This window comes from Phacochoerus africanus, chromosome 16 (assembly GCF_016906955.1).
Source record: "Phacochoerus africanus isolate WHEZ1 chromosome 16, ROS_Pafr_v1, whole genome shotgun sequence".
NCBI lineage: Eukaryota > Metazoa > Chordata > Mammalia > Artiodactyla > Suidae > Phacochoerus > Phacochoerus africanus.
This window is the reverse complement of record NC_062559.1, coordinates 48,442,712-48,470,131: the sequence shown is the minus strand read 5'-3', so window position 1 is coordinate 48,470,131 and position 27,420 is coordinate 48,442,712. Positions and strand designations below refer to the sequence as shown.

At 43.9% G+C, this 27,420-nt stretch overlaps 1 protein-coding gene across 1 annotated transcript in view; it reads right to left on the bottom strand.

The window, feature by feature from the left end:
• Positions 1-616: 616 nt before the first annotated feature.
• The window catches only part of SUN3 (Sad1 and UNC84 domain containing 3), a 36,567-nt gene continuing 9,763 nt past the window's right edge, over positions 617-27,420 (bottom strand). The window contains exons 3-10 of the mRNA XM_047763600.1: positions 19,964-20,067; positions 16,298-16,338; positions 14,571-14,742; positions 14,066-14,150; positions 7,079-7,194; positions 5,205-5,372; positions 2,988-3,080; positions 617-920 (exon numbers count right to left, since the gene is read on the bottom strand). Coding sequence (XP_047619556.1) covers positions 801-920; positions 2,988-3,080; positions 5,205-5,372; positions 7,079-7,194; positions 14,066-14,150; positions 14,571-14,742; positions 16,298-16,338; positions 19,964-20,067 — 899 coding nt within the window. The 3' untranslated portion in view covers positions 617-800. The remainder of the gene's footprint in view (positions 921-2,987; positions 3,081-5,204; positions 5,373-7,078; positions 7,195-14,065; positions 14,151-14,570; positions 14,743-16,297; positions 16,339-19,963; positions 20,068-27,420) is intronic.

Sequence of the window (27,420 nt, the reverse complement as noted above, 5' to 3'; positions counted from 1 at the left end):
TGCCCCCTCCATTCAGATGACATTCACAGGTCCAGAATGTCACCTGAGCTTCTGATCAAAGGACTGTAAATTGGGATACCATGATCTTCCTTGGATTTGATTATTTTGCCAGAGCCACTCATAGAACTCAAGAAAAATATTTTACTTACTAGATTACTGGCTTATTATAAACGGATGTAACTCAGGACCAGCCAGAAGAGATGCAGAGGACAAGGTGTGAGGAAGAGGCACAGAGCTTCCATGCTCCCTAGAGCTTGCCACTCCTTCCTGACCTCCACGTGCTCACCAACATGAAGCTCCTGGGAGTTCCTGTTGTGGCGCAGTGGAAACAAATTTGACTAGGATCCATGAGGACGCATGTTCGATACCTGCCCTTGCTCAGTTGGTTAAGGATCTGGCGTTGCCATGATCTGTGGTGTAGACGTGGCTCAGATCTGGCGTGGCTGTGGCTGTGGCCGGCAGCTGTAGCTCCTATTTGACCCCTAGCCTGGGAACCTCCATATGCTGAGGGTGCAGCCCTGAAAAGCAAAAAAAAGAATGTTGAAAAATACCATCTTCTAAGTGCAAATTCATTCTTCAGTGCTTCAAAAACATGATTCCTTCTCAGACGCTAAACTAACACAGAGATATTGAATTTAGTTTCATATTTTTATTAGTAAAATTCATGCACTTTTTACTGGCAGGTAGGAACCGCTTTGAGTTTCTCTCCCAATCCTGGTGTTTTTTTGATTCCTAAGGCTGCAGTATAATCTAAGAGAATCCAAATACTTGACTATTTTGGCCCTCGGGCACCAGTTCTTCTAGGTGTCATCTCTTGGGGTGCCATGAACTCTGAATCTATATAAACAAGAGTACTTGGGGTGTCCCCAGTTGCTGAGGATTTTAAGTTTCACACATAATAAGAATTCAGAAACTTCATGCTGAAAATACAGAAAAGATTAAAATTAGTGCCTTCTAAAATTAACCATCTCAGGAGTTTCCGTCGTGGCGCAGTGGTTAACGAATCCGACTAGGAACCATGAGGTTGCGGGTTCGGTCCCTGCCATTGCTTAGTTGCCGTGAGCTGTGGTGTAGGTTGCAGACGCGGCTCGGATCCTGCGTTGCTGTGGCTCTGGTGTAGGCCTGTGGCTACAGCTCCGATTAGACCTTTAGCCTGGGAACCTCCATATGCCATGGGAGCGGCCCAAAGAAATAGCAAAAAGACAAAACAAAACAAAACAAAAAACAAAAACAAAACAAAAAATAAAATTAACCATCTCAAAGGATCCCAAGTAATGCTGACATAAAAAAAAAAATAAGGATCCTGCTGTGGCACAGTGGGTTAAGAATCCAACTGCAGTGGCTCGGGTCACTGTGGAGGCGCAGATTCGATCCTTGATCTGGTATAGTGGGTTAAAGGATCTGGCATTGCTTGCACCTGTGGCATAGGTTGCAGCTGTGGCTCAGATTCAATCCCTGGCCTAGGAACTTTCATATGCCACAGTTGCGGCTATAAGAAAAATAAAACACATTCTTTCTTTCCTTTCAAATACCAGTCTAATGGATGACGTAAGTAAAGAGCTCATAAAAAGGCAAATATGGGGAGTTCCTATCGTGGCTCAGTGGTTAATGAATCTGACTAGGAACCATGAGGTTGTGGGTTCAATCCCTGGCCTTGCTCAGTGGGTTAGAGATCCAGCATTGCTGTGAGCTGTGGTGTAGGTTGCAGATGCAGCACGGATCCCACGTTGCTGTGGCTCTGGCGTAGGCCAGCGGCTACAGCTCTGATTTGACCCCTAGCCTGGGAACCTCCATATGCCGCGGGAGCGGCCCAAGAAATGGCAAAAAATAAAATAAAATAAAAAGGCAGATATGAAGGAGGAAGCTAAATGGTGGTCCAGACACCCTGGTGCCTCTTAGGCCTCATCATCAGGCCTCCTTAGTGCTCTTGCTTGGCTGCTCCAGGGAGAGAACTCGGGGTGACATGGATACACATTGCAGTATGAAACTCTGCTAGTACGTTCATTTCTGACATGTATATTGTCTTCAGCTTAGATTTTCTCAGCACTGGCCAGGAAGTATTATAACACACTTGTTTTTACACGGTTTGTGATGCCTTCTATATCTCTTCATTACTTCCTGTGACTGATGAGAAATAATGAAATAGATTGCACATGCCTTAATGACTTTCAGGGGCTTATAAGTTACCAGTTGGTATTCTCTCCCCATTGAGTTAAGCAAGAGAGGTGTTGCTTCTATTGTCTGGTATTAAATATTTATTCTGAGTTCCTTTCTGCCAGTCATCTCATTTTGTACCTTCATCCCATCCCCTTTACCCACGGAAGGTGAGAGTGACCATCAAACAACATTGTCAAGGGAATCTAATAAGCAAGATAAGGACCGAGAAAGGGTATATATAATATACATATACATACACATATGTATACATGTTACTATAAATAGTATATGTATATTACTATATATAGTGTATACATATTGTATACATAATTAAAATAACAGCAAATGACGAAGAATTGGCTTAGAAACCACTTCTGTATCTTTGCATTGAAATTTATGTACTTGATTGGAGCTAAGAACTGAACTTCAGCTAAGCCTTGCTTATCTTTCTCTCTCTCTTTTTTTCCTTTTTACAGTCGTACCTGTGGCATATGGAAGTTCCCAGGCTAGGGACTGAATCAGAGCTGCAGCCGCTGGCCTACGCCACAGACACAGCCACAGCAACAGCAACGTGGGATCCGAGCCGTGCCTGCAATCCACACTGCAGCTTGTGGCTTAACCCTGAGTGAGCCCAGGAATCAAATTGGCATGCTCAGGGACACTATGTTAGGTTCTTAACCCACTGAGCCCCAAGGGGAACTCAGAGCCTTGCTTATTTCATACTTCTGTCATAATTATTCTCACACAGCACTTTGCATCAAGCAGCCCCAACCAACCCCTCCCTGGGATGACGCCACTGATACCCCACCTTTTCCCAAGGCTCTCATTACCTGGAGCGTAAATGTTTGAACAGTAGTTCCTGTTTTGTTGTATATAAACTGGCCTAGGAAAATTTCTTCTCCTTCACATTGTTTTGAGATGCCCTGTAAAGAAAGCAACAGACATGGAGGCTGTAATGAATGATGTTCAGTTCAAATGTCAGCAATTGTCTGTTTAAGCAGTGACAATTCTCTACGCATCTTTAGGTGCCCACGAGGGACACAGTGCTGTGCTGAGCGCCAGTACCGCCCTAGGAAACCAAAAAGTGTTTAACTCAAGGGTTTGGGGAGTAAGAAGTGAGATTATAGAGCACATTCCAACTTACCTTTGGCCTAAGAACTGTATTTGCTACATTTTGAATAAAATAAACCAAAAATGGGAGTTCCTGTCGTGGCGCAGTGGTTAACGAATCCGACTAGGAACCATGAGGTTGCAGGTTCGATCCCTGCCCTTGCTCAGTGGGTTAAGCACCCAGCGTTGCCGTGAGCTGTGGTGTAGGTCACAGATGCGGCTCGGATCCTGTGTTGCTGTGGCTCCGGCATAGGCTGGCAGCTACAGCTCCGATTAGACTCCTAGCCTGGGAACCTCCATATGCCATGGGAGCAGCCCAAGAAATGGCAAAAAAAAGACATAAATAAATAAATAAATAAACAAACAAACCAAAAATGAGTCCCCATATGAACACAATGTTTTCTGAAATGCATTAAATGTAACCAATTTGCCAAACTTTGATCACACAGACAGCTCCATCCAAAAAGTAAGTTTCTGTTGGCTGAAAGAAATATTGATATTTGTATGCAATTCCCCTTGTGCTTTTGACTTTCCTTCTCTGCTCTTCAAAATTGAAGATTTTTGAGAGAAGAAAACACTGGTGGAAATTTACTTTGTAAATCTAAAGTTTATGGTCTGGTTCTTTAAATCAGAGTAACATAACAAATATTTCATGAATTCAACCATTTTATAATGAAAAATCTTAAATATTTAAACTATAGCTATATTGGTTTAAAGAGATATATCATCAAGTGATCCATTCAATAATTTTTTCATGCATACATTGACATATATAAATACGCTTATTTCATATTTGATGTATACATATATACCAAGCCTCACATAGTTCCTTTAGCCTGTTAAGAGAGGCATGCTAGTTTTATTTCCACCTTCTTGGGAGTTCCCTTTGTGGCTCATTAGGCTAAGAATCCGACTAGTATCCATGAGGATGCAGGTTCCATCCCTGCCCTCGCTCATTAGGTTAAGGATCCAGCCTTGCTGCAAGCTGCAGCAAGGGTCACAGATGAGGCTCAGATTTGGCATGGCTGTGGTGTGGCATAACCTGGCAGCTACAGCTCGGATTCAACCTCTGGCCTGGGAACTTCCATATGCTGCAGGTGTAACCCTAAAAAAGAAAAAAAGTTTTATTTTCAGCTTATTTATCATCTTATTTGAATTTCACTTGGTTCATAAATTTGCTAATTTAAAAGAAAAACAATGAGAAGTAATTTTTCTTACTAAAGCATTCTTTTTTAATTCTTTTCTAATTTTTAATTTTTTTTTCTTTTTACGGCCACACCTGGGGCATATGGAAGTTCCCAAGCCAGGGATCAAATCTGAGCTGCAGCTGCCAGACTACACCATAGCAATACCAAACCCAAACTGTGTCTGCGACCTTCACTGCAGCTGCGGCAATGCTGGATCCTTAACCCACTGAGCAAAGCCAGGGATCGAACCTGCATCCTCACAGACATTATGTCAGGTTCTTAATCAGATGTGCCACAACAGGAACTCCAGAAATGTTTCATTTTTTAATTGTACATATATAACTTTGATTAAATAAAAAAGAGGCATTCCCGTGGTGATGAAAGAGGATAGTGGCGTCTTGGGAGTGCTGCTTCATAGGTTTGATCCCTGGCCTGGCACAGTGGGTTATGGATCTGGCATTGCCACAGCTTTGGCTTAGGTTGCAACTACAGCTCAATCTGATCCCTGGCCTGGGAACTCCATGTGCTGTAGGGTGCCCAAAAAAGAAAAAAAAAAAAGAATTAAGTAATAGAAATCATCTGGTCCAACCCTCTTACTTTGTAGATGACAGAGGAGAGATCCAGGAAGTGAAGTGACTTTCAAATGGTGCTACAAAGGGTAAGCTGCACAGTTCAGATGAGATCCCAGCTCCCAAGTCCCAGCCAATCACCAGTAACCCACTGTGAACAAAGATTTCGTCAGCTTCTTACATAGACAGAAAATTCCTTGGGTGCACTGGAGATGTTTCCTGAGGGGGACACCTTCTCTGAGATGTGCTCCATGGTAACAGCGGTGGGTATGATCGTCCTGGCCAGTTTGATCAGGGCATGACCCTGGGAACCTGGAAAGGCCCAGCACTTCCCAGGATGGACGTCCGGCTGGAAAGAAGGCACTGAGTTAATCTATCTGGTTATATAAGTCCGCTCCTACAATATTGGCCAGCTAGTCACTATTGACCATAGCGCTTGCTTATGCCTATAATATGAGGCACTGTGTGGGGTATATTGAACAGGAAATCTTCCTGATACCCATAGGTTTGCTTGTTCTTCCAGAGCACATTGGGCTGATGTTAGTCAGACCCTTTATCACATGAGTTGTTTTCTTTCATTGCTCGAACTAGACTGTAAGCTGCTAGAGGCAGCTAGTGTGTGAATGGTCATGACACTGGTAAAGACAGCGTGGTACTGTTAGTGAGGATGATGGTGGCAGTCATTGTGGTGACCACGAAGGCAAGTGACGTGATGGTGGTAATGGTGGTGGTGGTGGTGGTGGTAATGGTGGTGGAGGTGGTGGTAGTGATGGAGGTGATAGTGGTGATGATGATAATGGTGGTGGTGGTGATGGTGGTGGTGGTAATGGTGGTGGTGATAATGTGGAGGTGGTGGGGGTGGTGGTGATAGTGATGGAGGTGATGGTATCTATGGAGATGATAATGGTGGTAATGATAGAAGTGGTGGTGACGGTGGTGGTGGTAGTGATGGAGGTGATGGTGGTGATGGTGGTAATGGTGGTGGTGGTAATGGTGGTGGTGGTGGTGGTGGTGATGGTGGAGGTGGTGGTGGTGATGGTGGAGGTGGTGGTGATAATGTGGAGGTGGTGGTGGTGGTGATGGTGGTGGAGGTGATGGTATCTATGGAGATGATAGTGGTGGTAATGATGGAGGTGGTGGTGACGGTGGTGGTGGTAATAGCAGTGGTGGTGGTGGTAGTGATGGAGGTGATGGTGGTGATGGAGATGATAATGGTGGTGGTGGTAATGGTGGTGGTGGTGATGATGAGGAGGTGGCAGTGGTGGTGATGGTGGTGGAGGTGATGGTATCGATGGAGATGATAATGGTGGTAATGATGGAAGTGGTGGTGACGGTGGTGGTGGTAATGGTGGTGGTGGTGGTAGTGATGGAGATGATGGTGACAGTGGTGGTGGTGGTGATGGTGGTGGCAATGGTAGAGATGCTGGCATTGGTGGAAAGGAAGAAGAATGACGTCTACCATTTCTAGATCTAGATTGTACCCTGGAATGAGATCTGCAGGTTTGCCCCTGAAATTACCTCTAAATGGAAAATAATTCGGGTGTGTAGATTATGGCTAAGAAGGCCTCTACCATCAGGTGGTGTCTAGTGCCTTTTGAGCTGAACTGAAATGTTAGGGAAAATCTTACTTGGAAATTTCTTCTGTTATAATTGGACTTCATAAAAATGTGTTGGCTTGAACAGCACTTAACACAGTACTGGCACTTAGAGGTCATGCACCATTGACAAATGTTTGTTGAGTGACTGAAGATTTCAGTGGAAAAGGAAAAGCACAGAATCAACTTAAAGAAATGATATGGAATGCGTGTGTCCTATTGGAGAAGTACATAATCTAGTTCACTGATCTTAATGAATTATTACTGAATAATTAATCATAGTTTACTTCCCATAAAATAATAATTCATGTAGTTTGATGACTATAAAAATGCAAGGGGAGGGTTGCAGGTTCTGTGTCAAGTTCAGAGTTGCCTCCATTTCAGACATTAATATTTTCTATATGAGTAATAGGAATAAAATCCTAAAATATAAACAGGTTATTTTTAATCCAGCTTTTACCTGAAGAATAATATCTGGAGGCATTTCATAATTCAAGAACCCAATCCCATGCCAGTACAGTTTTGCTTTATTATTTTTGTAGCTCTCTGAGGTCCCAGCTTCAATGACAGAGGCTCCTAAAATTATAAAAGAATTTTTAGAATAAAAAATAATAATAAAATTCAAAAAATCATTTAGTTTTTAATGTTGTTGGGAAACTACCAGTGGGCAACTTACAAATAAGGTAAAAATCATATGAGGGATTTGGTAGGAAAATTATGACTTTCAGCTTTCCTTAGCACAGAAATCTTGTCACTTTGAGAAAAACATGCTTGCCCTGTGTGGTTTCACAAAATTTCTGAAACTGGTATTAAGATAAAAAATTGAAATCTGGAGCAATTGATTTAGAGATGGAACTATTATGTACACTTATTGTACACATAAGTGTACTAGCAAGTTGTATTAATAATAGCTAGCAATTCTGCTATTCCTTGAGATTTTATTTTATTTTTTTTGCTTTTTAGGGCTGCACCTGTGCCATCCCAGACTAGGGGTCAAACAGGAGCTGCAGCTGCCAGCCTACACCACAGCCACAGCAACAAGCGATCCAAACCAAATCTGCAACCTACACCACAGCTGACCACAATGCTGGATCCTTAACCCACTGAACAAGGCCAGGGATCGAACCCACATCCTCATGGATATTAGTCAGGTTTGCAACCCACTGAACCACAAGGGGAACTCTAATTTTAATCAAAGAAATAGAAAATATATTCATCAAATATTATCCTTTCAGGTTACTTCATTTTAGAAGTAAAATGTATTTTATACGTAAGAAATAAAATGCAAATCACTGCCTTAAATTCTGTCTGGGTATCACAATACAGCATTAAAAAGGCACATGGCTGAGTGAATATCAGATTACCAGTGCCTTTTCTAAGACGGCAGGATTTGAAAGAGTGAATGTGGACTCAGGGTGCAGGATTTAGCAAGGAGAAATATGATTCCCGGTTAAATTTTAATTGTAGATAAATGATGAATAATTTTTTAGTCTAAGTGTGTCCCATACAATATTTGTGACATATACTAAAAATTATTTGAAACTCAAATTTACTGGGCATCTTTTATTTTATCTGGCAACCCTGAGAGTGCCTTGTTTTTGAATGCTGATATAGCCGCTCAGTCAATTAATATTCCTACTCAGCTGACTGGCTGGGCAGGGATTAAGCTTTCACACGGCTGACTGAGGACTGACTCCCCACTCCCACTCCCAACCATAAGCTATTCAAGAAAAACTCTCAACAAATGGGAACTAATCAAACTTACAAGCTTTTGCACAGCACAGGAAACCATAAACAAAAAGAAAAGGCAACCAAAGACTGGGAGAAAATATTTGCAAACAATACAATGGACAAGTGCTTCATTTCCAAAATATACAAACAGCTCATACAACTCAATAACATAAAAACAAACAACCCGAAAGACAAACGGCAGCAGTCACTCCCCACTGCCCCACCCAGCCCCAACTCCCCATCCCTAGGCAATCGCTGATCCACCTGCTGTCTACATTTGCCTGTTCTGGATCTTCCTCTTGCTGTCTCTTTGTCGTCAATCACAGTATTCGGCCTTTTAAATATAACCACGACATTTAGCACAATCAATACACTTGAGATTCCTGGGTGTTATAACGAGTACCCAGAGTTTGTTCCTTCCTTTTGCTGAGTAGCGTCTCACTGAATACATCACAACTGGCCATTCATTCATCTATTTCCAGTTTTCGTGATAACGAATAAAGAAGCTGTAGATATTTTCATACAGGTGTTACTGCGAACAGAAGGGTTTTTTTTATAATCTTTTTTCCATTATAGCTGATTTACAGGGTTCTGTCAATTTTCTACGGCACAGGTGAATGGAAGTTCAAGCTTCTCTTAGGTAAATACCTAGAGACAGGATTGCTAGGTCATAAGGTAAGGGTTATGCGTAACTTCTTAAGACACTGTCAAATGGAATACCCTGCATTTTAAGTCAGAGAAATGAAAATCAGTGAAGTAAGGCAGAGAAAGGCAAATATTGTATGTTTTCACTTATATGTGGAATCTAAAAAGGAAAACGAGTGAGTGAATATAAAAACAAAAACAAAAACAGAAACAGGCTCACAGCACAAGAGAGCAAAGCAGTATTTACCAGAGGGGAGTGGGCTGGGGGAGGGGCATCAGGAGGTGCAAACGACTATGTATAAAATAAAAGGATATGAGGTACAGCACAGGAAATAACCAACATTTTATAGATAACTTTAAACAGAGTATAATCCATAAAAATATCCAATGACTGTATTATATACCTGAAACGAATATAACATTGTAAATCAACTATATTTCAATGAAAAAAGAAAAAGAGAAAAATCAGCAGATGGTTTCCAAAATGTCTGTTACACTTTCAGCAGCCACGTGTGCAAATTCTGTTTGCTTTCTATTGTGGCCAGCCCATCATGTGTCAGGTTTTACAGGTGTATCATGGTACATCTACATTTCACTAGTGAATACTAATGATGAGCATTTTTTCATGTGTTTTTTTGACATGCATATGTCGTCTTTGATGAGGCAGCTTTCAAATCATTTACTCCATTTTTATGGAATTGGCTGTTTTCTGACCATTGACATTTGAGAGGGTTTGTAAATTCTGGATTAAGTCCTTTGCCAACTACATGGTTTGCAGTACTTTCTCCTGGCCTGTGATGGGTTTTCATTCTCTTCAAGGTCTTTTTTTGTGTCTGTTTCTTTTCTTTCTTTCTTTCTTTCTTTCTTTTCTTTCTTTCTTTCTTTCTTTCTTTCTTTCTTTCTTTCTTTCTTTCTTTCTTTCTTTCTTTCTTTCTTTCTTTCTTTCTTTCTTTCTTTCTTTCTTTCTTTCTTTCTCTTTCTTTCCTTTTTGCTTTTTAGGGCCACACCTGGGGCACATGGAGGTTCCCAGGCTAGGGGTCGAATCGGAGCTACTGCTGCCGGCCTACACCGCAGCCGCAGTAACTCCAGATCCGAGCCGTGTCTGCCACCTACACCACAGCTCACAGCCACGCCGGATCCTTAACCCACTGAGCCAGGCCAGAGATCAAAACTGCATCCTCAAGGATGCTAGTCAGATTTGTTAACCACTGAGCCACGATGGGAACCCCCTTCAATGTCTTTTGATGCAGTCCAAATTATCCATTCTTTTCCTTTTATGCATCATGTTTTGGATATTGAGTCTAAGACATTTTTTTCCCAAGTCGAAGTCACAAAAGTTTTATTTTTATTCTAGAAGTTTTATAGCTTTAAGCTTTATGTTCGGATCATACATTTTACATTTAATCCATTTTGAGTTAAGGTTTGTGTTATGAGTCAAGGTTTATTTTTGCGTATGAATAATGCCAACTCCTGCAGCACTATCAACTTGCTTTTTCTCCTTTGTCAAAAGTTAATTAGTGTCGGACTATTTCTGGACTTCCTGTTATATTCCATTTTTACGTATGTATGTATGTATGTATGTATTTGCTTTTTATGGCCACACCCACTGCATATGGAGGTTCCCAGGCTAGGGGTCAAATTGCAGCTACAGCTGCTGGCCTTCACCACAGCCACAGCAATGCCAGATCTGAGCCACATCTGCAACCTACACCACAGCTCATGGCAACGCTGGATCCTTAACCCACTGAGCAGGCCAGGGATGGAACCTGCAACTTCATGGTTCCTAGTTGGATTCGCTTCCGCTGTGCCACGATGGGAACTCGTTATTATTATTTTTTTGTCTCTTTAGACCTGCACCCATGACATGGAGGTTCCCAGGCTAGGGGTTGAATCGGAGCTACAGCTGCTGGCTTACACCACAGCAACAGCAATGCTGGATCCTTAACCCACTGAGTAAGGCCGGGGATTGAACCTGCGTCTTCATGGATGCTAGTCAGATTCGTTTCTGCTGAGCCACGAGGGGAACTCCTGACATTCTTATTTTTTTATTAATATACAGTTGTTTTACAAGTGTTCATTTCTACTGTACAGCAAAGTGATTCAGTAGTGTATATATATATATATATACACACATACACATTCTTTTTAAAAAATATTCTTATCCATTATGGTTTATCATAGGACATTAAATATAGTTCTCTATGCTATATAGTAGGACCTGTAGTCCTATCTTCAGATTTGATAACTTTTATCAATCTATGTTCAGTTTCACTAATTCTTTTCTCTGTCACTGCTGTATTATTAAGCTCACAGGACACATTTTTTTTCAGATGTTATATTTTTATCTGGTTCTATTCTATTGTTTCTCTTTCTTGGCTGAGAGCTTATCATCTTTTCATTTATTTCAATTATATTTACCTTTACCATATGAAGCCTAGTTACACTAGCTGCTTCAAAGTCTCTGCCTGATAATCCAACATCTGTGTCATTAGGAGGTAGTCTGGCATCTGCTGATTAATTTTCCCTAGCAAATTGGTTTCATTTTCCTAGGGCTTTGTGTCGACTAATTTGGAATGGTATTCTAGTCACCTTGAATATGATATTGTGAGACTGGGTGCTTTTGTTTGTTTTATCAGGTCATCAACCCAGAAATGCTCAGACTACAAATGCTCCTCTCTTCTGTAGGAGGTGGTTCCAATTTCAGTTCAGTTTTCAGAGCATTGACAATAGGCGCGTTCTGCCCACATGCCACTCAGTGGACTTGAGCCATGGCTTCAATCTTTGTCAGATTCTCAGAGCCTTCGCTATGGGCTATGAGTCTGTCCCCAGAAATGAGAGCTGAGAGCTGAGAGCTAAGCCCAGAAGTTGGCTTATGTGATGAGGACAGCGTCTCCTCTGCGGTTCTGTCTTCTCAAACATCCTGCCCACACTCTGGCCCATAGGACTATTTTGTTCTGGTTCTTTCTAGAACAGTGGAGTTTCTTTCACACTTTAATCACCCATCCCACTGTCACTGCCTTGCAGCTCTGTAACTGCAGCCAGTCTCAATTCAAGCTTCAAGAGAAAAGAGAAACAGCAAATTCACCCCCACGCAAGTCACATTTCCAGTTTTTTATGTCCCTCTACAATCTGCCTGCTTTTACTTTTCATCAGACTCAGGTAGTGGCTTTTTATATTTTGTCTGACTCTTATTTTTTGCTTTGTTTTGTTTTTTAGGGCTGCACCTTCGGCATATGGAAGTTCCCGGGCCAGGGGTCCAACCAGAGCAACAGCTGTTGTCCTACACCGCAGTCACAGCAATGTGAGATCTGAGCAGTGTCTCCAAATTACACCACAGCTCACAGCAACACCGGACCCCCGACCCACTGAGCCAGGCTGGGGATCGAACCTGCATCCTCAGGAATACTAGTCGGATTTGTTTCTGATGCGCTACAATAGGAACTCCCTGTCTTTTAGTTGTACATAAATAACTGGGGAAAAGGTTGACATGGGCTTTCTCCATCTTATCCCAAGCAGCAGCTGGCTGTGCTTTTTTTTGGTCTTTTCAGGGCCGCACCTGTGGCTTTTGGAGGTTCGCAGGCTAGGGATCGAATCAGAGCTGTAGCCTGTGGCCTACACCACAGCCACAGCAACACCAGATCTGAGCTGCATCTGCAACCTACACCACAGCTCATGGCGATGCTGGATCCGTAACCCACTGAGTGAGGCCAGGGATCGAACCTGTATCCTCATGGATACTAGTCAGATTCGTTTCCGATGAGCCACGGCGGGAACTCCCTGGCTGTGCTTCATGCTAACATTTATTGAGAAGCCATGACATTCTCTGCTCTTCCTTGTTCCACATAGGCTATCTATGGCCCTTTATCATGATGGATTTTCCCCAGTGGGAATCATAAATATATTCACTAGAATAGGAAAAAGGCATAGAAAGTGTGTATCAGGATGCCCAGACTCAACAGACAAACGGCCAAAGCACTTCGCGTTTACCTTCCCTATTTTATCTCAGTGCTTATGCTACTAGGTTTCAGGGGCTTCAAACTCAGGCAAGTCTGCTCTCTTGCTCTGCTGCTCCCCCAACACACACACACACACACACACACACACACGCACACGCACATGCACACACACACACACACACCTAATAATCATTTTGGTTCACACTCTCGCCACTCCATGCAGGGTACAAATTTATTTCCCCAGCATTCGTTTGGCTTTGTCAGATGAGAAAGACTAGTGTGACTGTGTGCTTAATATTTCCTGCCTCTTTCTCCTGCATCCTCTCCGCCTCCTCTGTCCCCCACGGCTCACGGAGCACGTGCTGCTCATAGACTGTCACAGGCAGGGCCTTGCCGGGAATATGAAGGTTAATGACTCATAGCCTAAGCATTTAAGAATGTATTTTTGGAGGATATTAAGAGCATTATATACAGTCTTTAGACACTATCATTTAAACACGAACAGTGCATTTCAATTAGGCAGTAGGAGTCATTTTAGTATATAAATGATAAAATGTTACAGGGTTTGTGACGCACCCAGCCTCGCGGTGGCGGGCAGGCTTTCGCTGCGGTCCTCCACACATGCCCCAATGAACATGCACAGTTGGTGCACCTGAGATTCTCACCCAGAGAGCTATCAACTACCACCACTTCTATTCTCTTCCTTGTTATTTAGATTTGTTTGTTTTTCCTCCTTCTCCAGTTACCAGATAGATAAGTATGTTTTCCTAATGAAGAAATACAGAGGAGTTCCTGTCATGGCTCAGTGGTCAACAAATCTGACTAGGAACCATGAGGTTGCAGGTTCGATCCCTGGCCTCACTCAGTGGGTTAAGGATCCAGCATTGCCATGAGCTGTGGTGTAGGTCGCAGATGTGGCTTGGATCTGGCATTGCTGTGGCTCTGGCATAGGCCGGCAACTACAGCTCTGATTAGACCCCTAGGCTGGGAACCTCCATATGCTACCTTAGAAAAAGACAAAAAGACAAAAAAAAAAAGAAAGAAAGAAATACAGAGAACAGAGATACTTTTGAAGCACCGCCTTTTTACACTGGCCTTGTCATGTCTTTTCTCACCTGCTGACTTAAGGGCATAATCAGCCATCTGGACTTGGTCTTCTCTCAACTTTTTAAGTATGTAATTTACCAAGTGTGACATTTCCTGTACAAAAATAAAGAGTTTTCAGTTAACCATCTCTGTCAACTGCTTTCTTTGTCTTTTTAGGGTTGCACAGAGCATATGGAAGTTCCCAGGCTAGGGGTCAAATCGGGAACTGCAGCTGCTGGCCTACGCCACAGCCACAGCCACAGCAACACCAGATCCAAACCACGTCTGTGACCTACACCATGGCTCATGGCAATGCCAGATCCTTAACCCACTGAGCGAGGCCAGGGATGGAACCCAGTTCCTCATGGGTCCCAGTCGGGTTCATTAGTAGCCATGATGGAACCCCTTGGGGAAGAATTTTCAAGTGACACAGACATATTAGTCATCACTCCGTTTCCCCTGAAAAAAGTCATGGAACGTGACATCAGAAGGAACTAGAAACCATGTCCCTGCCTCCCTCTCATCCCACCTCACCTCGTCGATGACCTCGGGGTGGTCCTGGACTCCAGTGGGGTCTCCATCGGTGTTCCAGCTGTAATTGTGCAGACCAGCCTGCATATCTCTAAGTAATGCCTTTAGAACATCTATTTGTTCCATTAAAAATAGAATTTCCCGGAAGTTGTTTTCCAGAATCTGGCTTTCCTTCCTGTGAATGGAGAGCTTCAATGAGAAAGGAGGAAGCTGTGGGCGCCCTGCCATCCCCTGGAATTGATCTCCAGGAGCAGCCAAGCCAGGAGGCGCTTTACACTGCAGAAGAGATTGACTCTGAGTGAGGGGCTTGGGGAGTGCCCAGTTGTCTAAATCGCTGCTCCGTGAAAAGCGAGGACATTCCAGGAAGCTTTTCGGAGGGCTTGGGCTCTCTGCAGGCAGGGAGGGCTCAGCCATCCTGGCCGTCCCTCCCTCCAGGAGCCCTGCCACCCTGCTCTGAGCTGGGTGACTTCACAGTGCTGGGAATCCTAAATTCCAGCTCTCACCTCCTTAGCACTGGGAACACTTTGCACTGAGTGTGGTAGGAGCACGGGATTGCAAACTGAGCCCTGAGGCTCTGTGGATCAGCCTCAGGCTGTGGGTGGCTGGAGGATCTGGGGTGAAGGGGCAGCTGCCTTTCACCAGCATGTGGGTGTAAAGATTTTACTTTCAGGAGTTCCTGTCATGGCGCAGTGGTTAACAAATCCGACCAAGAACCATGAGGTTGCGGGTTTGATCCCTGACCTCGCTCAGTGGGTTAAGGATCTGGCATTGCTGTGAGCTGTGGCGTAGACGCAGCACGGATCCCACGTTGCTGTGGCTGTGGTGTAGGCTGGTGGCTACAGCTCTGATTCGACCCCTAGCCTGGGAAGCTCCATATGCTGCAAGTGTGGCCCTAGAAAAGACCAAAAAAAAAAAAAAGAAAGAAAAGATTTTTACTTTCCAACAATGGGCTCTGCTACTCACACAGTTTGTAAGCTACTGGTAGAGAGGAAAAGAACGCGTCAAGCCAGTAGGTATTTCTTTACGTTGAAAAAAATGTAAGCATTATTTATCTAGTATTTTTTTTTCCAATTTGTAAAACATATGTTCGCAATTTGGAAAATACAAAATTTTGAAGAAATAAAAACTTAAATTTTGGTGCTTTTGTAACAGTGTTGTTGGTTTTTTTTAATCTTTTCTTTTTTTTAGGGCCCTACCTACGGCATATGGAAGTTCCCAGGCCAGGGATCTAATTAGAGCTGCAGGTGCAGGCGATGCTGAACCCAAGCTGCACCTGAGACCTACACCACTGCTGTGGACAACACCAGAGCCTTAACCCACTGAGCAAGGCCAGGGATCAAACCTGCAACCTCACGGATACTAGTTGGGTTCTTAACCCACTGAGCCACAATGGGAACTCCTGTAACAGTTTTTTTTCCATGCAAAAATATTGTAACAAAATCCTTTTGCATCCCACTGCACTTCTCAGATCATTTAATATATTTTAGAATTATTTTAATGGCTTCATAATTCTCCCGTCCATGGATATACTCTAATGTATTTAACCCTCTCACCTGGGTTGTTTTTCATTTTTTTAAATCATAAATAATATTGAAAGCACCTTCCAGCATACATTTCCTTAAGAAATGATCGATAGATATAGAAATGATTTTACTTTTATAATTTTACAAAAGTGTTTCGGTGTTTGGACTCATATCAGAAAGTTGCCCACATATGACAATCTCACTCACTTTAAAAGTTCCAGTTGCTCTTTGGGCATTCGAAGCCTGGCCTGAAAACAAAACAAACCACACCATTCTGAGTGCTGCCTAGTCAGATGGAGTTAATTTGCCTATTGGTGAAAGGGAAGGGACTCACACTACCACCCTTGGGACACCCACAGCCTCTGGGACACCTCCTACCTCTTCCTGTAAATAGCTATGTTTGGAGGAGGTGCAGTCGCATCCAGATCTGCTTAGTGATGAGCGATGTTGTGGGGAGCTTTGAGATGAGAGTAACGACCCCTGCTTTCAGGATCGGGAAAGTGCTGAATGCCTCTCAGGGCACCACCAAGGAGGCAGAAGGAGAAGGATGAGTGTGTGCCTTGGGCCCGCGGTTCCAGAGGCAATGGGTGCCGGGGAGGGGGTGGGAAGGGGGTAGAAGGGAGGCTGGGCACGATTGGACAACAGAGCCAGGGGACCCTAGGCTCGTCCCTGTGAACAGTGAGGGGCATCCCCTTTCTACATAAGGATCCTGATCGCTGGATTCCATTAGCAATAACGTCAGGAGAATTGCAGGCATTAGCTGAATGCTGACAGGGTGTCTGAGCGGACCGTGGGGATGGCTGCCAACAGTGGGTCTGCTACCCAGGCTGCAGCACCCCTGACCCTGGCTTCCTCCCACAGCCCCTCTGTGCCAGAAGGTCCATGGACCACGTGAGCTCCAGGCTCTCCCACGAATGGCTGCCAACCTGGCAGCTTAGAATGACAGAAATGAATTCTCTCATAGGCCCGGAGGCCAGATGTCCCAGATGTCAGTGTCAGCAGGGCCGCACTTTTCTCTGTGGCCCCAAGAGATGCTTTCTTGCTTCTTCCGTCTTTGGTGGCTCCAGGCCTTCCTCACTTGTGGCTGCATCGCTCCCCTTTCAGCCTCGTCTCCATTGGTCTGTCTCCCCTGGGTGTTTCCTCCTCTCTATGTCTCTTATGAGGACACGTATCAGCAGGTTTAGGGCCCATCTGGGAAATCCGGGACAATTTCATCTCAGGATCTCGAATTATACTTGCAGAGACTCCTTCCCAATAAAGGCCCCAGACGCGGGTGATGGGGGTCAGGCCATGAGGTAGCTTCTTGGGGGTCACCTTCAACCGGCTGCACTGACCATCAGTGCGTTATCCAGGAAACGATGCTCCATCATTCTCAGCAGACAACTCTGCTCTTTGGTTTCAAAGACTCTGTCTTTCTCTCGCTTGACTCTGCCAAAAATTGTGCAGCGCAAGAGGGACTTATCATTCCTGCTTTGTGTGGCAGTGGTGTTGGGACGGAGCCCAGTGCAGTAGAGAAAACAATGACCTCACTTTTTTTAAGGGGGAGGGACTGTCGCGTGTGTTGGTCCATCTACAGCTGAGAGGTGGACAGGAAGGATGCCTTTGCAAACGGGCAGGACAACACTCTCACCCATTCACTGTCATTCATGCCAATGTCTATGGAGCTTCTATGTCTCTGGGACAATGTTAAGCTTGAGACAAGCTCCCTGCTTGTTCCAACAAGTCAATGAAATGTCCGCAGTAGTGAAGAGACGACACTGAGATGGGTGGGTGCTGTCCTAGGGAGCATGTCGGTCACAGAATATCTCCGAGGCGACACGTGAGCTGGGCTGGAACGTTAGAGAGGAGCCAGCCTGCAAAGATCTGGGGCAAAAGACTGTAGGCAGGGGGAGTGTATGAGCCAGAGTTCTCCAGAGAAACCGAACCCGCGAGATGTGCACACATACAGAGAGAGATTGACGATAAGGACTTGGCTGACATGATGGTGCAGGCTGTGAACCGAGCACGGGTGGAGCAGAGGCCAGCAGGCTCAAGACGTGGAGAAGAGCCGATGGTGCAGTTCAAGCCTGAAGGTGTCTGGAGGCAGAATGCCTTCCTCTCCAGGGGACCTCGGTCTTTTTCCCTTAAGACCTCCATCTAATTGGATGAGGCCACTCACCTTGTGGAGGATAATCTGCTTTACTCAAGGACTACTGATTTAAAAGTTAAAATTATTTTTAAAATAACCTCACAGCAATATCTAGACGAATGGTTGGCCAAACATCTGGGCACCACAATGTAGTGAGTTTGGCCCATAGAATTAGGCGTCAAAATAGGGTTGATCACAAGTAGGCAATAACTGGAAGCCACGATTGTCCACTCTGAATTCTTATGTTTCTCCAGTGATGCTCTAACTCTCTGGCCCCAGCTCCTATGGGTCTGGGGCCTGGGCTTTGACGTGGGGATCTCGTGGTATAGGAATTACTTCGGGCCTTTACAACCCCACCAGGGGAGTCCTTTCATCTGGGATTGGTGCTCATACATTCTCAGTGTGGGCAGAGTGAGCAGCATCCTTGAGACTGTGGGCAGTTCACGTGTGAACTCCCTGGGGAATGGTCCTCACTAGGCTGGAATGCTGCTATACCAGCTCCATCACCCCCTTTAGGGGCTCCTCATGACAAGGACACTGAAGTTCCATAGTTGTTGGATGAGCTGGGAAACAGGATTTCAGAGGCCCTGGGTGCAAAGGGCACAAACTCAGGTCCAAGGTCACTTGATGGGATAGACTTCATTGGTCTGTCCCTTCTTCCCATGGAGCAGTAGTTGACTTGACCAAAGTTCTCCTCTCTTGTCTTCAGAGGCCCAAACCTGGGATGGACACGTCTCCATCTGGAGTGGTGGGAGGTGTGGGGGGCGGACACCAGAGAGAAGACATCAGGTCTGAGCTCATGCAAAGTCCACGTAGGCCTAACTGGCTTCAAGACAAAAAGGAGGCTGTTCTTGGCCAGAGCATTACGCAGTGGCTAACTGAAGTTCTATTTGCCACTTTTTCATGTGCTGAAGCTCCCCATGGGGCACTGGCTTTGTTTGCTCAGGTTGCTGTAGAACACCAGAAACCGGCTGGCTTATAAATAAGTTTATTTCTCACTCAAGAAACCACCGGCATATTTGGTGTTTGGTGAGAATTGCTTCCTGGTTCACAGACAGCATCTTCTCACTGTGTCCTCACATGGCATAGAGGGGGCAAGGGAGCTCTCTGGGGTGTCTTTTTTAAAGGCCCTAATCATAATCATGAGGGCTCTCCATGGCCTAATCACCTCCCAAAGGCCTCACCTCCTAATACCTGGGGGTCAGGTTTCAACATAGGAATTTGAGGGGGACACCAACATTCAGTCTATGACGTTCTGACCCCACCCTCCCCAAGTTAATGCTCTTTTGCATGCAAACTACATCCATTTTATACCAACAGCTCCCCAAATCGTACTGAAAAGTCTAAGTCCAAAGGCTCATCTGGACAGTGTCCTAGTCAGATATGGATGCGACCCTAGGTTTAATTCATCCCGAAGCAAACTTTCCTCCAGCTCTGAAGCTATGAAATCGATCACGTTATATGCTTTCAAAATACAATGGTGGGACAAGCATAGGAAAGACATTCTTGGATGCAAAAGGGAGACACAGGGAAGGAGAAAAGGAGGATGAATCCACAAGCATCCAGTCTATGGCAGGAGCCTGCAGGGGTAGGAAGCTATGGAGAATTTTTAGGGTCTCTCAGTCATAAACTTAATTCATAGAACTCTGGCCCCAACAAAACCAAAATAAAGTATTGTACATTGGACTCACAGCATATTCAAATGTTAAATGAGTGACATACAAAATGTTTAAACAAAACATCACCTGATAATTATAAAGCCTTGAACCATATTCTGCAATTACTGCAAAAAATTGTCTGGATTTCTGAGGAAACTCTTTTTCTTTAAGCCTCACGTGATTTCTAAATCCTGTTAAAGAAGAGATCAACTTTGGTTAAAGAACTTACCTGGAAACATTCATAAGATATTTTACACTGATGAAACAAAATTTATATTTTAAGGCAGGACGAGAAAATATTAAAATTCTCTGTCCATTTGGGCCTCCTCCCTCCCCCTCTAATGTCCAGTATGCATCTGCATTACACACTTACCAGAACTCCTCAAAGGTGGGCTGAACTTTCTAGAAACATCGGTGTGTCATTTTGACATATAAGACTTTGTCTCAAAAATGTATTTGAGGAGTTCCCGTCATGGCGCAGTGGTTAACGAATCCGACTAGGAACCATGAGGTTGCGGGTTCGGTCCCTGCCCTTGCTCAGTGGGTTAAGGATCCGGCGTTGCCGTGAGCTGTGGTGTAGGTCACAGACGCGGCTCGGATCCCGCGTTGCTGTGGCTCTGGTGTAGGCCAGCAGCTACAGCTCCGATTTGACCCCTAGCCTGGGAACCTCCATATGCCGTGGGAGCGGCCCAAAGAAATAGAAAAAAGACCAAAAAAAAAAAAATTGTATTTGACTGTGCTTTTGATTCCTAACAGGTGAAACAGTTCTCAGAGCTTCTGAGAATCTGTCTCTTGGGATATAATCCTCCATTTGCTTTGAGAAGAATTCCTCTTTTCTCTTTTAACTTGAACATTGATTGACTTTTTCTTGACAACAACTATTAATAAAAATCTCTCTAGGAGTTCCCGTCGTGGCGCAGTGGTTAACGAATCCGACTAGGAACCATGAGGTTGTGGGTTTGATCCCTGCCCTGCTCAGTGGGTCAAGGTTCCGGCGTTGCCGTGAGCTGTGGTGTAGGTCGCAGATGTGGCTCGGATCCCGCGTTGCTGTGGCTCTGGCGTAGGCTGGCAGCTACAGCTCCGATTCGACCCCTAGCCCGGGAACCTCCATATGCCGCAGGAGCGGCCCAAGAAATGGCAAAAAGACAAAAATAAATAAATAAATAAATAAATAAATAAATAAATAAATAAAAAATAAAAATCTCTCTAAACATGGAAGCTATAGCAGATTCCTGGGTGACAGTGTTTTTCTTTTTTTCTTTTCTTTTTATTTTTGTCTTTTTAGGGCCACACTCACAGTGTATGGAGGTTCCCAGTCTAGGGGTTGAATCAGAGCTGTAACTGCTGGCCTATACCACAGCCATAGCAATGCCAGTTTCCAGCCATGTCTGAGACCTACACCGCAGCTCATGCCAACACTGGATTCTTAACCCACTGAGCAAGGCCAGGGATCAAACCTGCATCCTTATGGATGCTAATCAGATTCATTTCCGCTGAACTCCATGTGACAATATTTTTCAATAACAGCATGAGGTGTTCAAAAAATTGGTCCTCCATTGAAACAATCATAAGTTGGCAAAGACTAACAGGATCAACTTTACTGGAATTCTGAAGAGGAATCCCAAACTTATAGTAAGCAGAGGACTGAATAAAAGGGCAGATTATTTTTCGCAAGAGAGTAGTGTAGCATTTTTTGCTCACTTACCATCTCCCACTCCCCAGGATGGTGGCAGTGGTTGTTGGATGGCAGCCAACATTTCTGGTACAGCTTGCTTGTGACAGGGGTCGAAGGCCTTGTTCTTAAACTACTGTGACTCTGAGCTTTGACCTGCTCAGTGTTCCCCTGAGTAGCTGGTGCAGTGGGTTACCTTTGTTTCTACCCACTCCCTTGAACTAGAACAATTTTCCAGGATGTGCAATGTCTATTGAAAGATTTAAGAACATAAACTGGCCATGACCACCTGGACAAGGGACTGTGAATGGAGAAAGTGGCAGCAGACCCAAAATCATGGGTGAGAGAAGGCAGAGGAGGAAGTCTTTTGTGGGAATAGGTCCTAGAATGGAAAAGAGAGTGCAACCTACCTGTCAGAGACCTGCAGAATACCATCAAATGTTCAATGTATACTGGTTCCAGAAGAAGACAAAGCAAAAGACAGAAAGAATACTTGAGGCATTCCCATTATGGCTCAGTGGGTTAAGAACCTGACTAGTGGACATTCCCATTGTGGTGCAATGAAAACGAATCCAACTAGTATCCATGAGGATGAGGGTTTGATCCCTGGCCTCACTTGGTGGGTTAAGGATCCAGAATTGCCATGAGCTGTGGTGTAGTTGTCAGACATAGCTCAGATCCCAAGTTGCCATGGCTGTTGTGCAGGCTGGCAGCTGTAGCTCTGATCCGAGCCCTAACCTGGAAACTTCCATATGCCATGGGTGCAGCCCTTAAAAAAAAGAAAAAAAAAAGAGAGAGAGAGAGAGAATCTGAGTAGTACCCTGAAGATGCAGGTTCAATCCCTGGCTCCACTCAGGGGTTAAGAACCTGGTGTGGCTGCAAGCTGTGGCATAGGTTGGGCATAGACCAGCAGCTGTGGTTCTGATTCTACCCCTAGCATGGGAACTTTCTTTCTTTTTTTTTTTTTTTGTCTTTTTGCTATTTCTTGGGCCGCTCCCGTAGCATATGGAGATTCCCAGGCTAGGGGTCGAATCGGAGCTGTAGCCACTGGCCTACACCAGAGCCACAGCAACTCGGGATCTGAGCCGCGTCTGCAACCTACACCACAGCTCATGGCAACGCCGGATCCTTAACCCACTGAGCAAGGGCCGGGACCAAACCCACAACATCATGGTTCCTAGTCGGATTCGTTAACCACTGCGCCACGACGGGAACTCCTAGCATGGGAACTTTCATATGCTGCAAGTGTGGCCCTAAAAAGAAGCATAAAGAATACTTGAGGAAATCATGGCTAAAAACTTTGTGATTTAATGGAAAGCCTAAATCTACACATCCAAAAAGCTCAACAAACTCCATGGAAAATTCAAGAGACTTATACCAAGACACATTATAATCAGCCAGTCAAAAGCCAAAGAAAGAATCTTTCCACAGAAAAGAAACTCATGGACTGGAAGAACTGACTTTTGGTTGCCAATGGGGAGGGGGAGGGAGTGGAATGGACTGGGAGTCTGGAATTAATAGATGCAAACTATTGCATTTGGAGAGGACAAAAAAATGAGATTCTTCTCTTTAGCACAGGGAGCTATATCTAGTCACTCGTGATGGAACATGATGGAGGATAATGTGAGGAAAAGAATATGTGTGTGTATATATATATATATATGTATGTATGTATGTATGTATGTATGTATGACTGGGTCACTTTGCTGTACAGTAAAAATTGACAGAACACTCTAAATCAACTATAATGGAAAAAATAAAAATCATTTAAAAAGCCAAAGAGTCTTAAAAGCAGAAAGAGAAATACTACTTGTCATATTATCATATTTCTCATCAGAAACCATGGAAACCAGAAGGGATGGGATGACATTTTTAACATGCTGAAAGAAAAAAAACTCCAACCAAGAATTCTATACCCAGCAAAACTATCCTTCAAAATGAAGAGAGAAATTAAGACCCTCCCAGAAAAAAAAAACCTGAAGAAGTTATTGCCAGGACACCTGACCCATAGTAAATGCTAAAGGGAATCTTTTAGGCTGGGGTAAAAAGACCCTAGGGAGCCAATGTCATCTGAAGAAGATCAGTATCTCCAGCAAAGGTAACTCTTAGTTACAATAAGCAAATATAAAAGCAAATATTACTGTATTTTTGCTTTGTAACTCTTCTTTTTATATTCTATGTGATTTAAAAGATAAATGCATAAAAATAATTATAAATATATGTTAATGGATACACATACATAAAAGTGTACTTTTTTGTCACCACACCCCTTGGTGTATGGAGGTTCCCAGGCTGGTGGTTGAATTGGAGCTGTAGCCTCTGGCCTACACCACAGCCACAGAAATGCCAGATCTAAGCGGCCTTTGTGACCTACACCACATATCATGGCAACATCGGATCCTTAGCCCACTGAGTGAGGTCAGGGATTGAACCTGCATCCTCTTGGATACTAGTCAGATTCATTTCCACTGAGCCATGGCATGAACACCCCATAAAAGTCTAACTTTTGACAACAGCAGAAAGGAGGAAGGGACAGAGCTTTATAGGACCAGAGTACTTATATACTGTTGAAGTTATGTTGGTATCAATTCAAGCTATATTTTATGAATTCAGAATGTTCATTTTAATCTTCATGGTAGCCACCAAGAAAGTTTCTAAAAAATATACACAAAATGAAATGAGAAGAGCATCAAAACAGTGCACTACACAACAAAAAACAAAAAACAAAACAAAACAAAACAACCAAGTAAACACAAAGGGTAATAATGAATGAAGCAAGGCACAAACCAAGAATAAAACATGGAGAAAAAATAGGAAAATGGCAGAAATCTTTTCTTATTAGTAATTATTTTACATGTAAATGGTTTAAACTCCTATCAAAATCTGAGATTGGCAGAATGGATTTTTAAAAAATGATCCAACTATATGGGGCCTACAAGAGACTCAATTTACAACCCAAACTGAAAATTATAAACAATGATGAAAGACACTTTTAAAAGATCTAAATAAATGAAAAGATAAGACATGTTCATAGATTGGGACACTTATTATTTTTAAGATAGCAATACTGGTAGTTCCCACTGTGGTGCAGTGGGTTAAGAATCTGAAGGCAGCAGCTTGAGTTGCTGCAGAGGCACGGGTTTGGCCTGGTGCAGTGAGGTATAGGATCCAGCATTGCCACAGCTGCTGTATAAGGTGCAGCTGCGGCTCAGTTTCAATCCCTGGCCCGGGAACTTCACATGCCATGGGTGCAGCTGAAAAAGAAAGAAAAGAGATGACAATACTATCTGAAACTATAGATTCCCAGAAACCCCTATCAAATTCCAACAGTGTAGTCCAGGCACATAGACAGACATGTAGACCAATGGGATAGAATTGCCAATCCAGAAATAATCCCACACATGTATGGCTGGCTGAATTTTTTTTTTTTTGTCTTTTTGCTATTTCTTTGGGCCGCTTCCACGGCATATGGAGGTTCCCAGGCTAGGGGTTGAATCGGAGCTGTAGCCACCGGCCTATGCCAGAGTCACAGCAACGCAGGATCCGAGCCTCGTCTGCAACCTACACCACAGCTCACGGCAACGCCAGATCGTTAACCCACTGAGCAAGGGCAGGGACCGAACCCGCAACCTCATGGTTCCTAGTCAGATTCGTTAACCACTGCACCACGATGGGAACTCCTGGCTGAATTTTTTGACAAGAGTGACAAAACCACTCAAAGGGGAGAAATAGTCTTTTCAACAAATGATGCTGAGACAATTGGATCCATTTGCTCAGTAACGAAGTTGGATCCCTACCTCATACTATATACTAAACGTAACTCAAAATGGACCAATGAGCTAAATATAAGGGTGAAAAGCATGAGGAGTTCCTGTCATGGCTCAGTGGTTAATGAATCCAACTAGGAACCATGAGGTTGTGGGTTCAATCCCTTGCCTTGCTCAGTGGGTTAAGGATCCAGCATTACCGTGAGCTGTGGTGTAGGCCAGCAGATGTAGCTCCGATTCCACCCCTAGCCTGGGAATCTACATATGCCAGTGGGTGTGGCCCTTAAAAAAAAAAGGCAAAAAAAAAGTGAAAAGCATGAAACACTTGCAAAGATATAGAAATAAATGATATCTATGAATTCTGGGTCATCATGACTTAGAATTTAGTAATGGATTCTTAGATATGACGCCATTGAAATTAAAACCTTTCATGCACCAAAGGACATTATATAACAAGTGAAAGGACAGCCTACTGAATGAAAGAAAATATTTGCACATTATGTATCTGAGAAGGGTCTAGTATCTAGAATATATAAAGAACTCTTATAAGTCAACAAGAAAAAGACAAACACCGAATCAAAGAATGAGGAAAGGACTAGAAGACTTTTCTCCAAAGAAGATGTGAAAATGGCTAACAAGCACATAAAAAGTTGTTCAACATTATCAGTCGTTAGGGAAACACAAATTAAAACCACAACGAGACAGCATTTCACATCCACCAGAATGGCTACAATCCTAAAAAAATGGAGACCAGCAAGTGTTGGTGAGGCTGTGGGGAAACTGGGAGCATCATACGCTGCTGGTGGGAAAGCAAAATGGTGTAGCTTCTCCAGAAAACAGTTTGGCAATTCCTCCTTCGCAATTTACTAGTATCAAAAACAGGTATTCCGGAGTTCCCGTCGTGGCGCAGTGGTTAACGAATCCAACTAGGAACCATGAGGTTGCGGGTTCGGTCCCTGCCCTTGCTCAGTGGGTTAAGGATCCGGCGTTGCCGTGAGCTGTGGTGTAGGTTGCAGACGCGGCTCGGATCCCGCGTTGCTGTGGCTCTGGTGTAGGCCGGTGGCTACAGCTCCGATTCAACCCCTGGCCTGGGAACCTCCATATGCCACGGGAGCGGCCCAAGAAATAGCAACAACAACAACAACAACCACAACAAAAGACAAAAGACAAAAAAAAACCAAAAAACAAAAAAAACAGGTATTCCAACAAGTACAGGCACACACGTTCACGGCAGCACTGTTCACAACAGTCAATACCCATTTATTGTTGAGTGGATAAACCAATTGTGGTCTAACTGCACGATGGAATATTATTCAGCCACATAAAAGGAATGGAACACTGACACATCTACAACATGAATAAGCCTCAAAAACATGCTGAGTAAAAGAAGCCAGACAAAAATGGGCACATGGTACTACTCAGTTTATACGACATATTCAGAACTTGTACAGCCATAGAGAGAAAGACTGGTGGTTGATAGGGGATAGGGGAGGGGGAAATGAAAAGTGACTGCTTAATGGGTATGGGGGTCCTTTTGGGGATGATGAAAATGCTCAGGAATTAGAAGTGGTAGTTGCACAACATTGTGAATGCATGAAATGCCTCTGAATTGTTCAGTTCCAAAGAGTTAATTTTAGGAGTTCCCTTGTGGCACAGTGGGTTAAGGATCCCATGTTGTCACTGCAGCAGCTCAGCTTGCTGCTGTGGCATAGGTTTGATCCCTGGCCCAAGAACTTCCACATGGCACGGGTGCAGCCAAAAAAAAATTGGTTAGTTTTGTATTATGTGGATTTCACCCTGATGAATGAAAAAAGGATCACTGTCCAATTTATTATTATTATGTTCTTTCTTTATTTCCTTTTAGGGCCACACCTAAAAGTGTGGCACATGGAAGTTTCCAGTGTGGGGTCCAACTGGAGCTGCAGCTGCCAGCCAACGCCACAGGCACAGCAACACCAGATCTGAGCCACATCTGTGACCTATACCACAGTTTGCAGGCAACACCAGATCCTTAACCCATTGAGCAAGGCTGGGGATCGAACCCACATTCTCACAGACACTGTGTCGGGTTCTTAAGCAGCTGAGTCACAATGGGAACGCCCCTA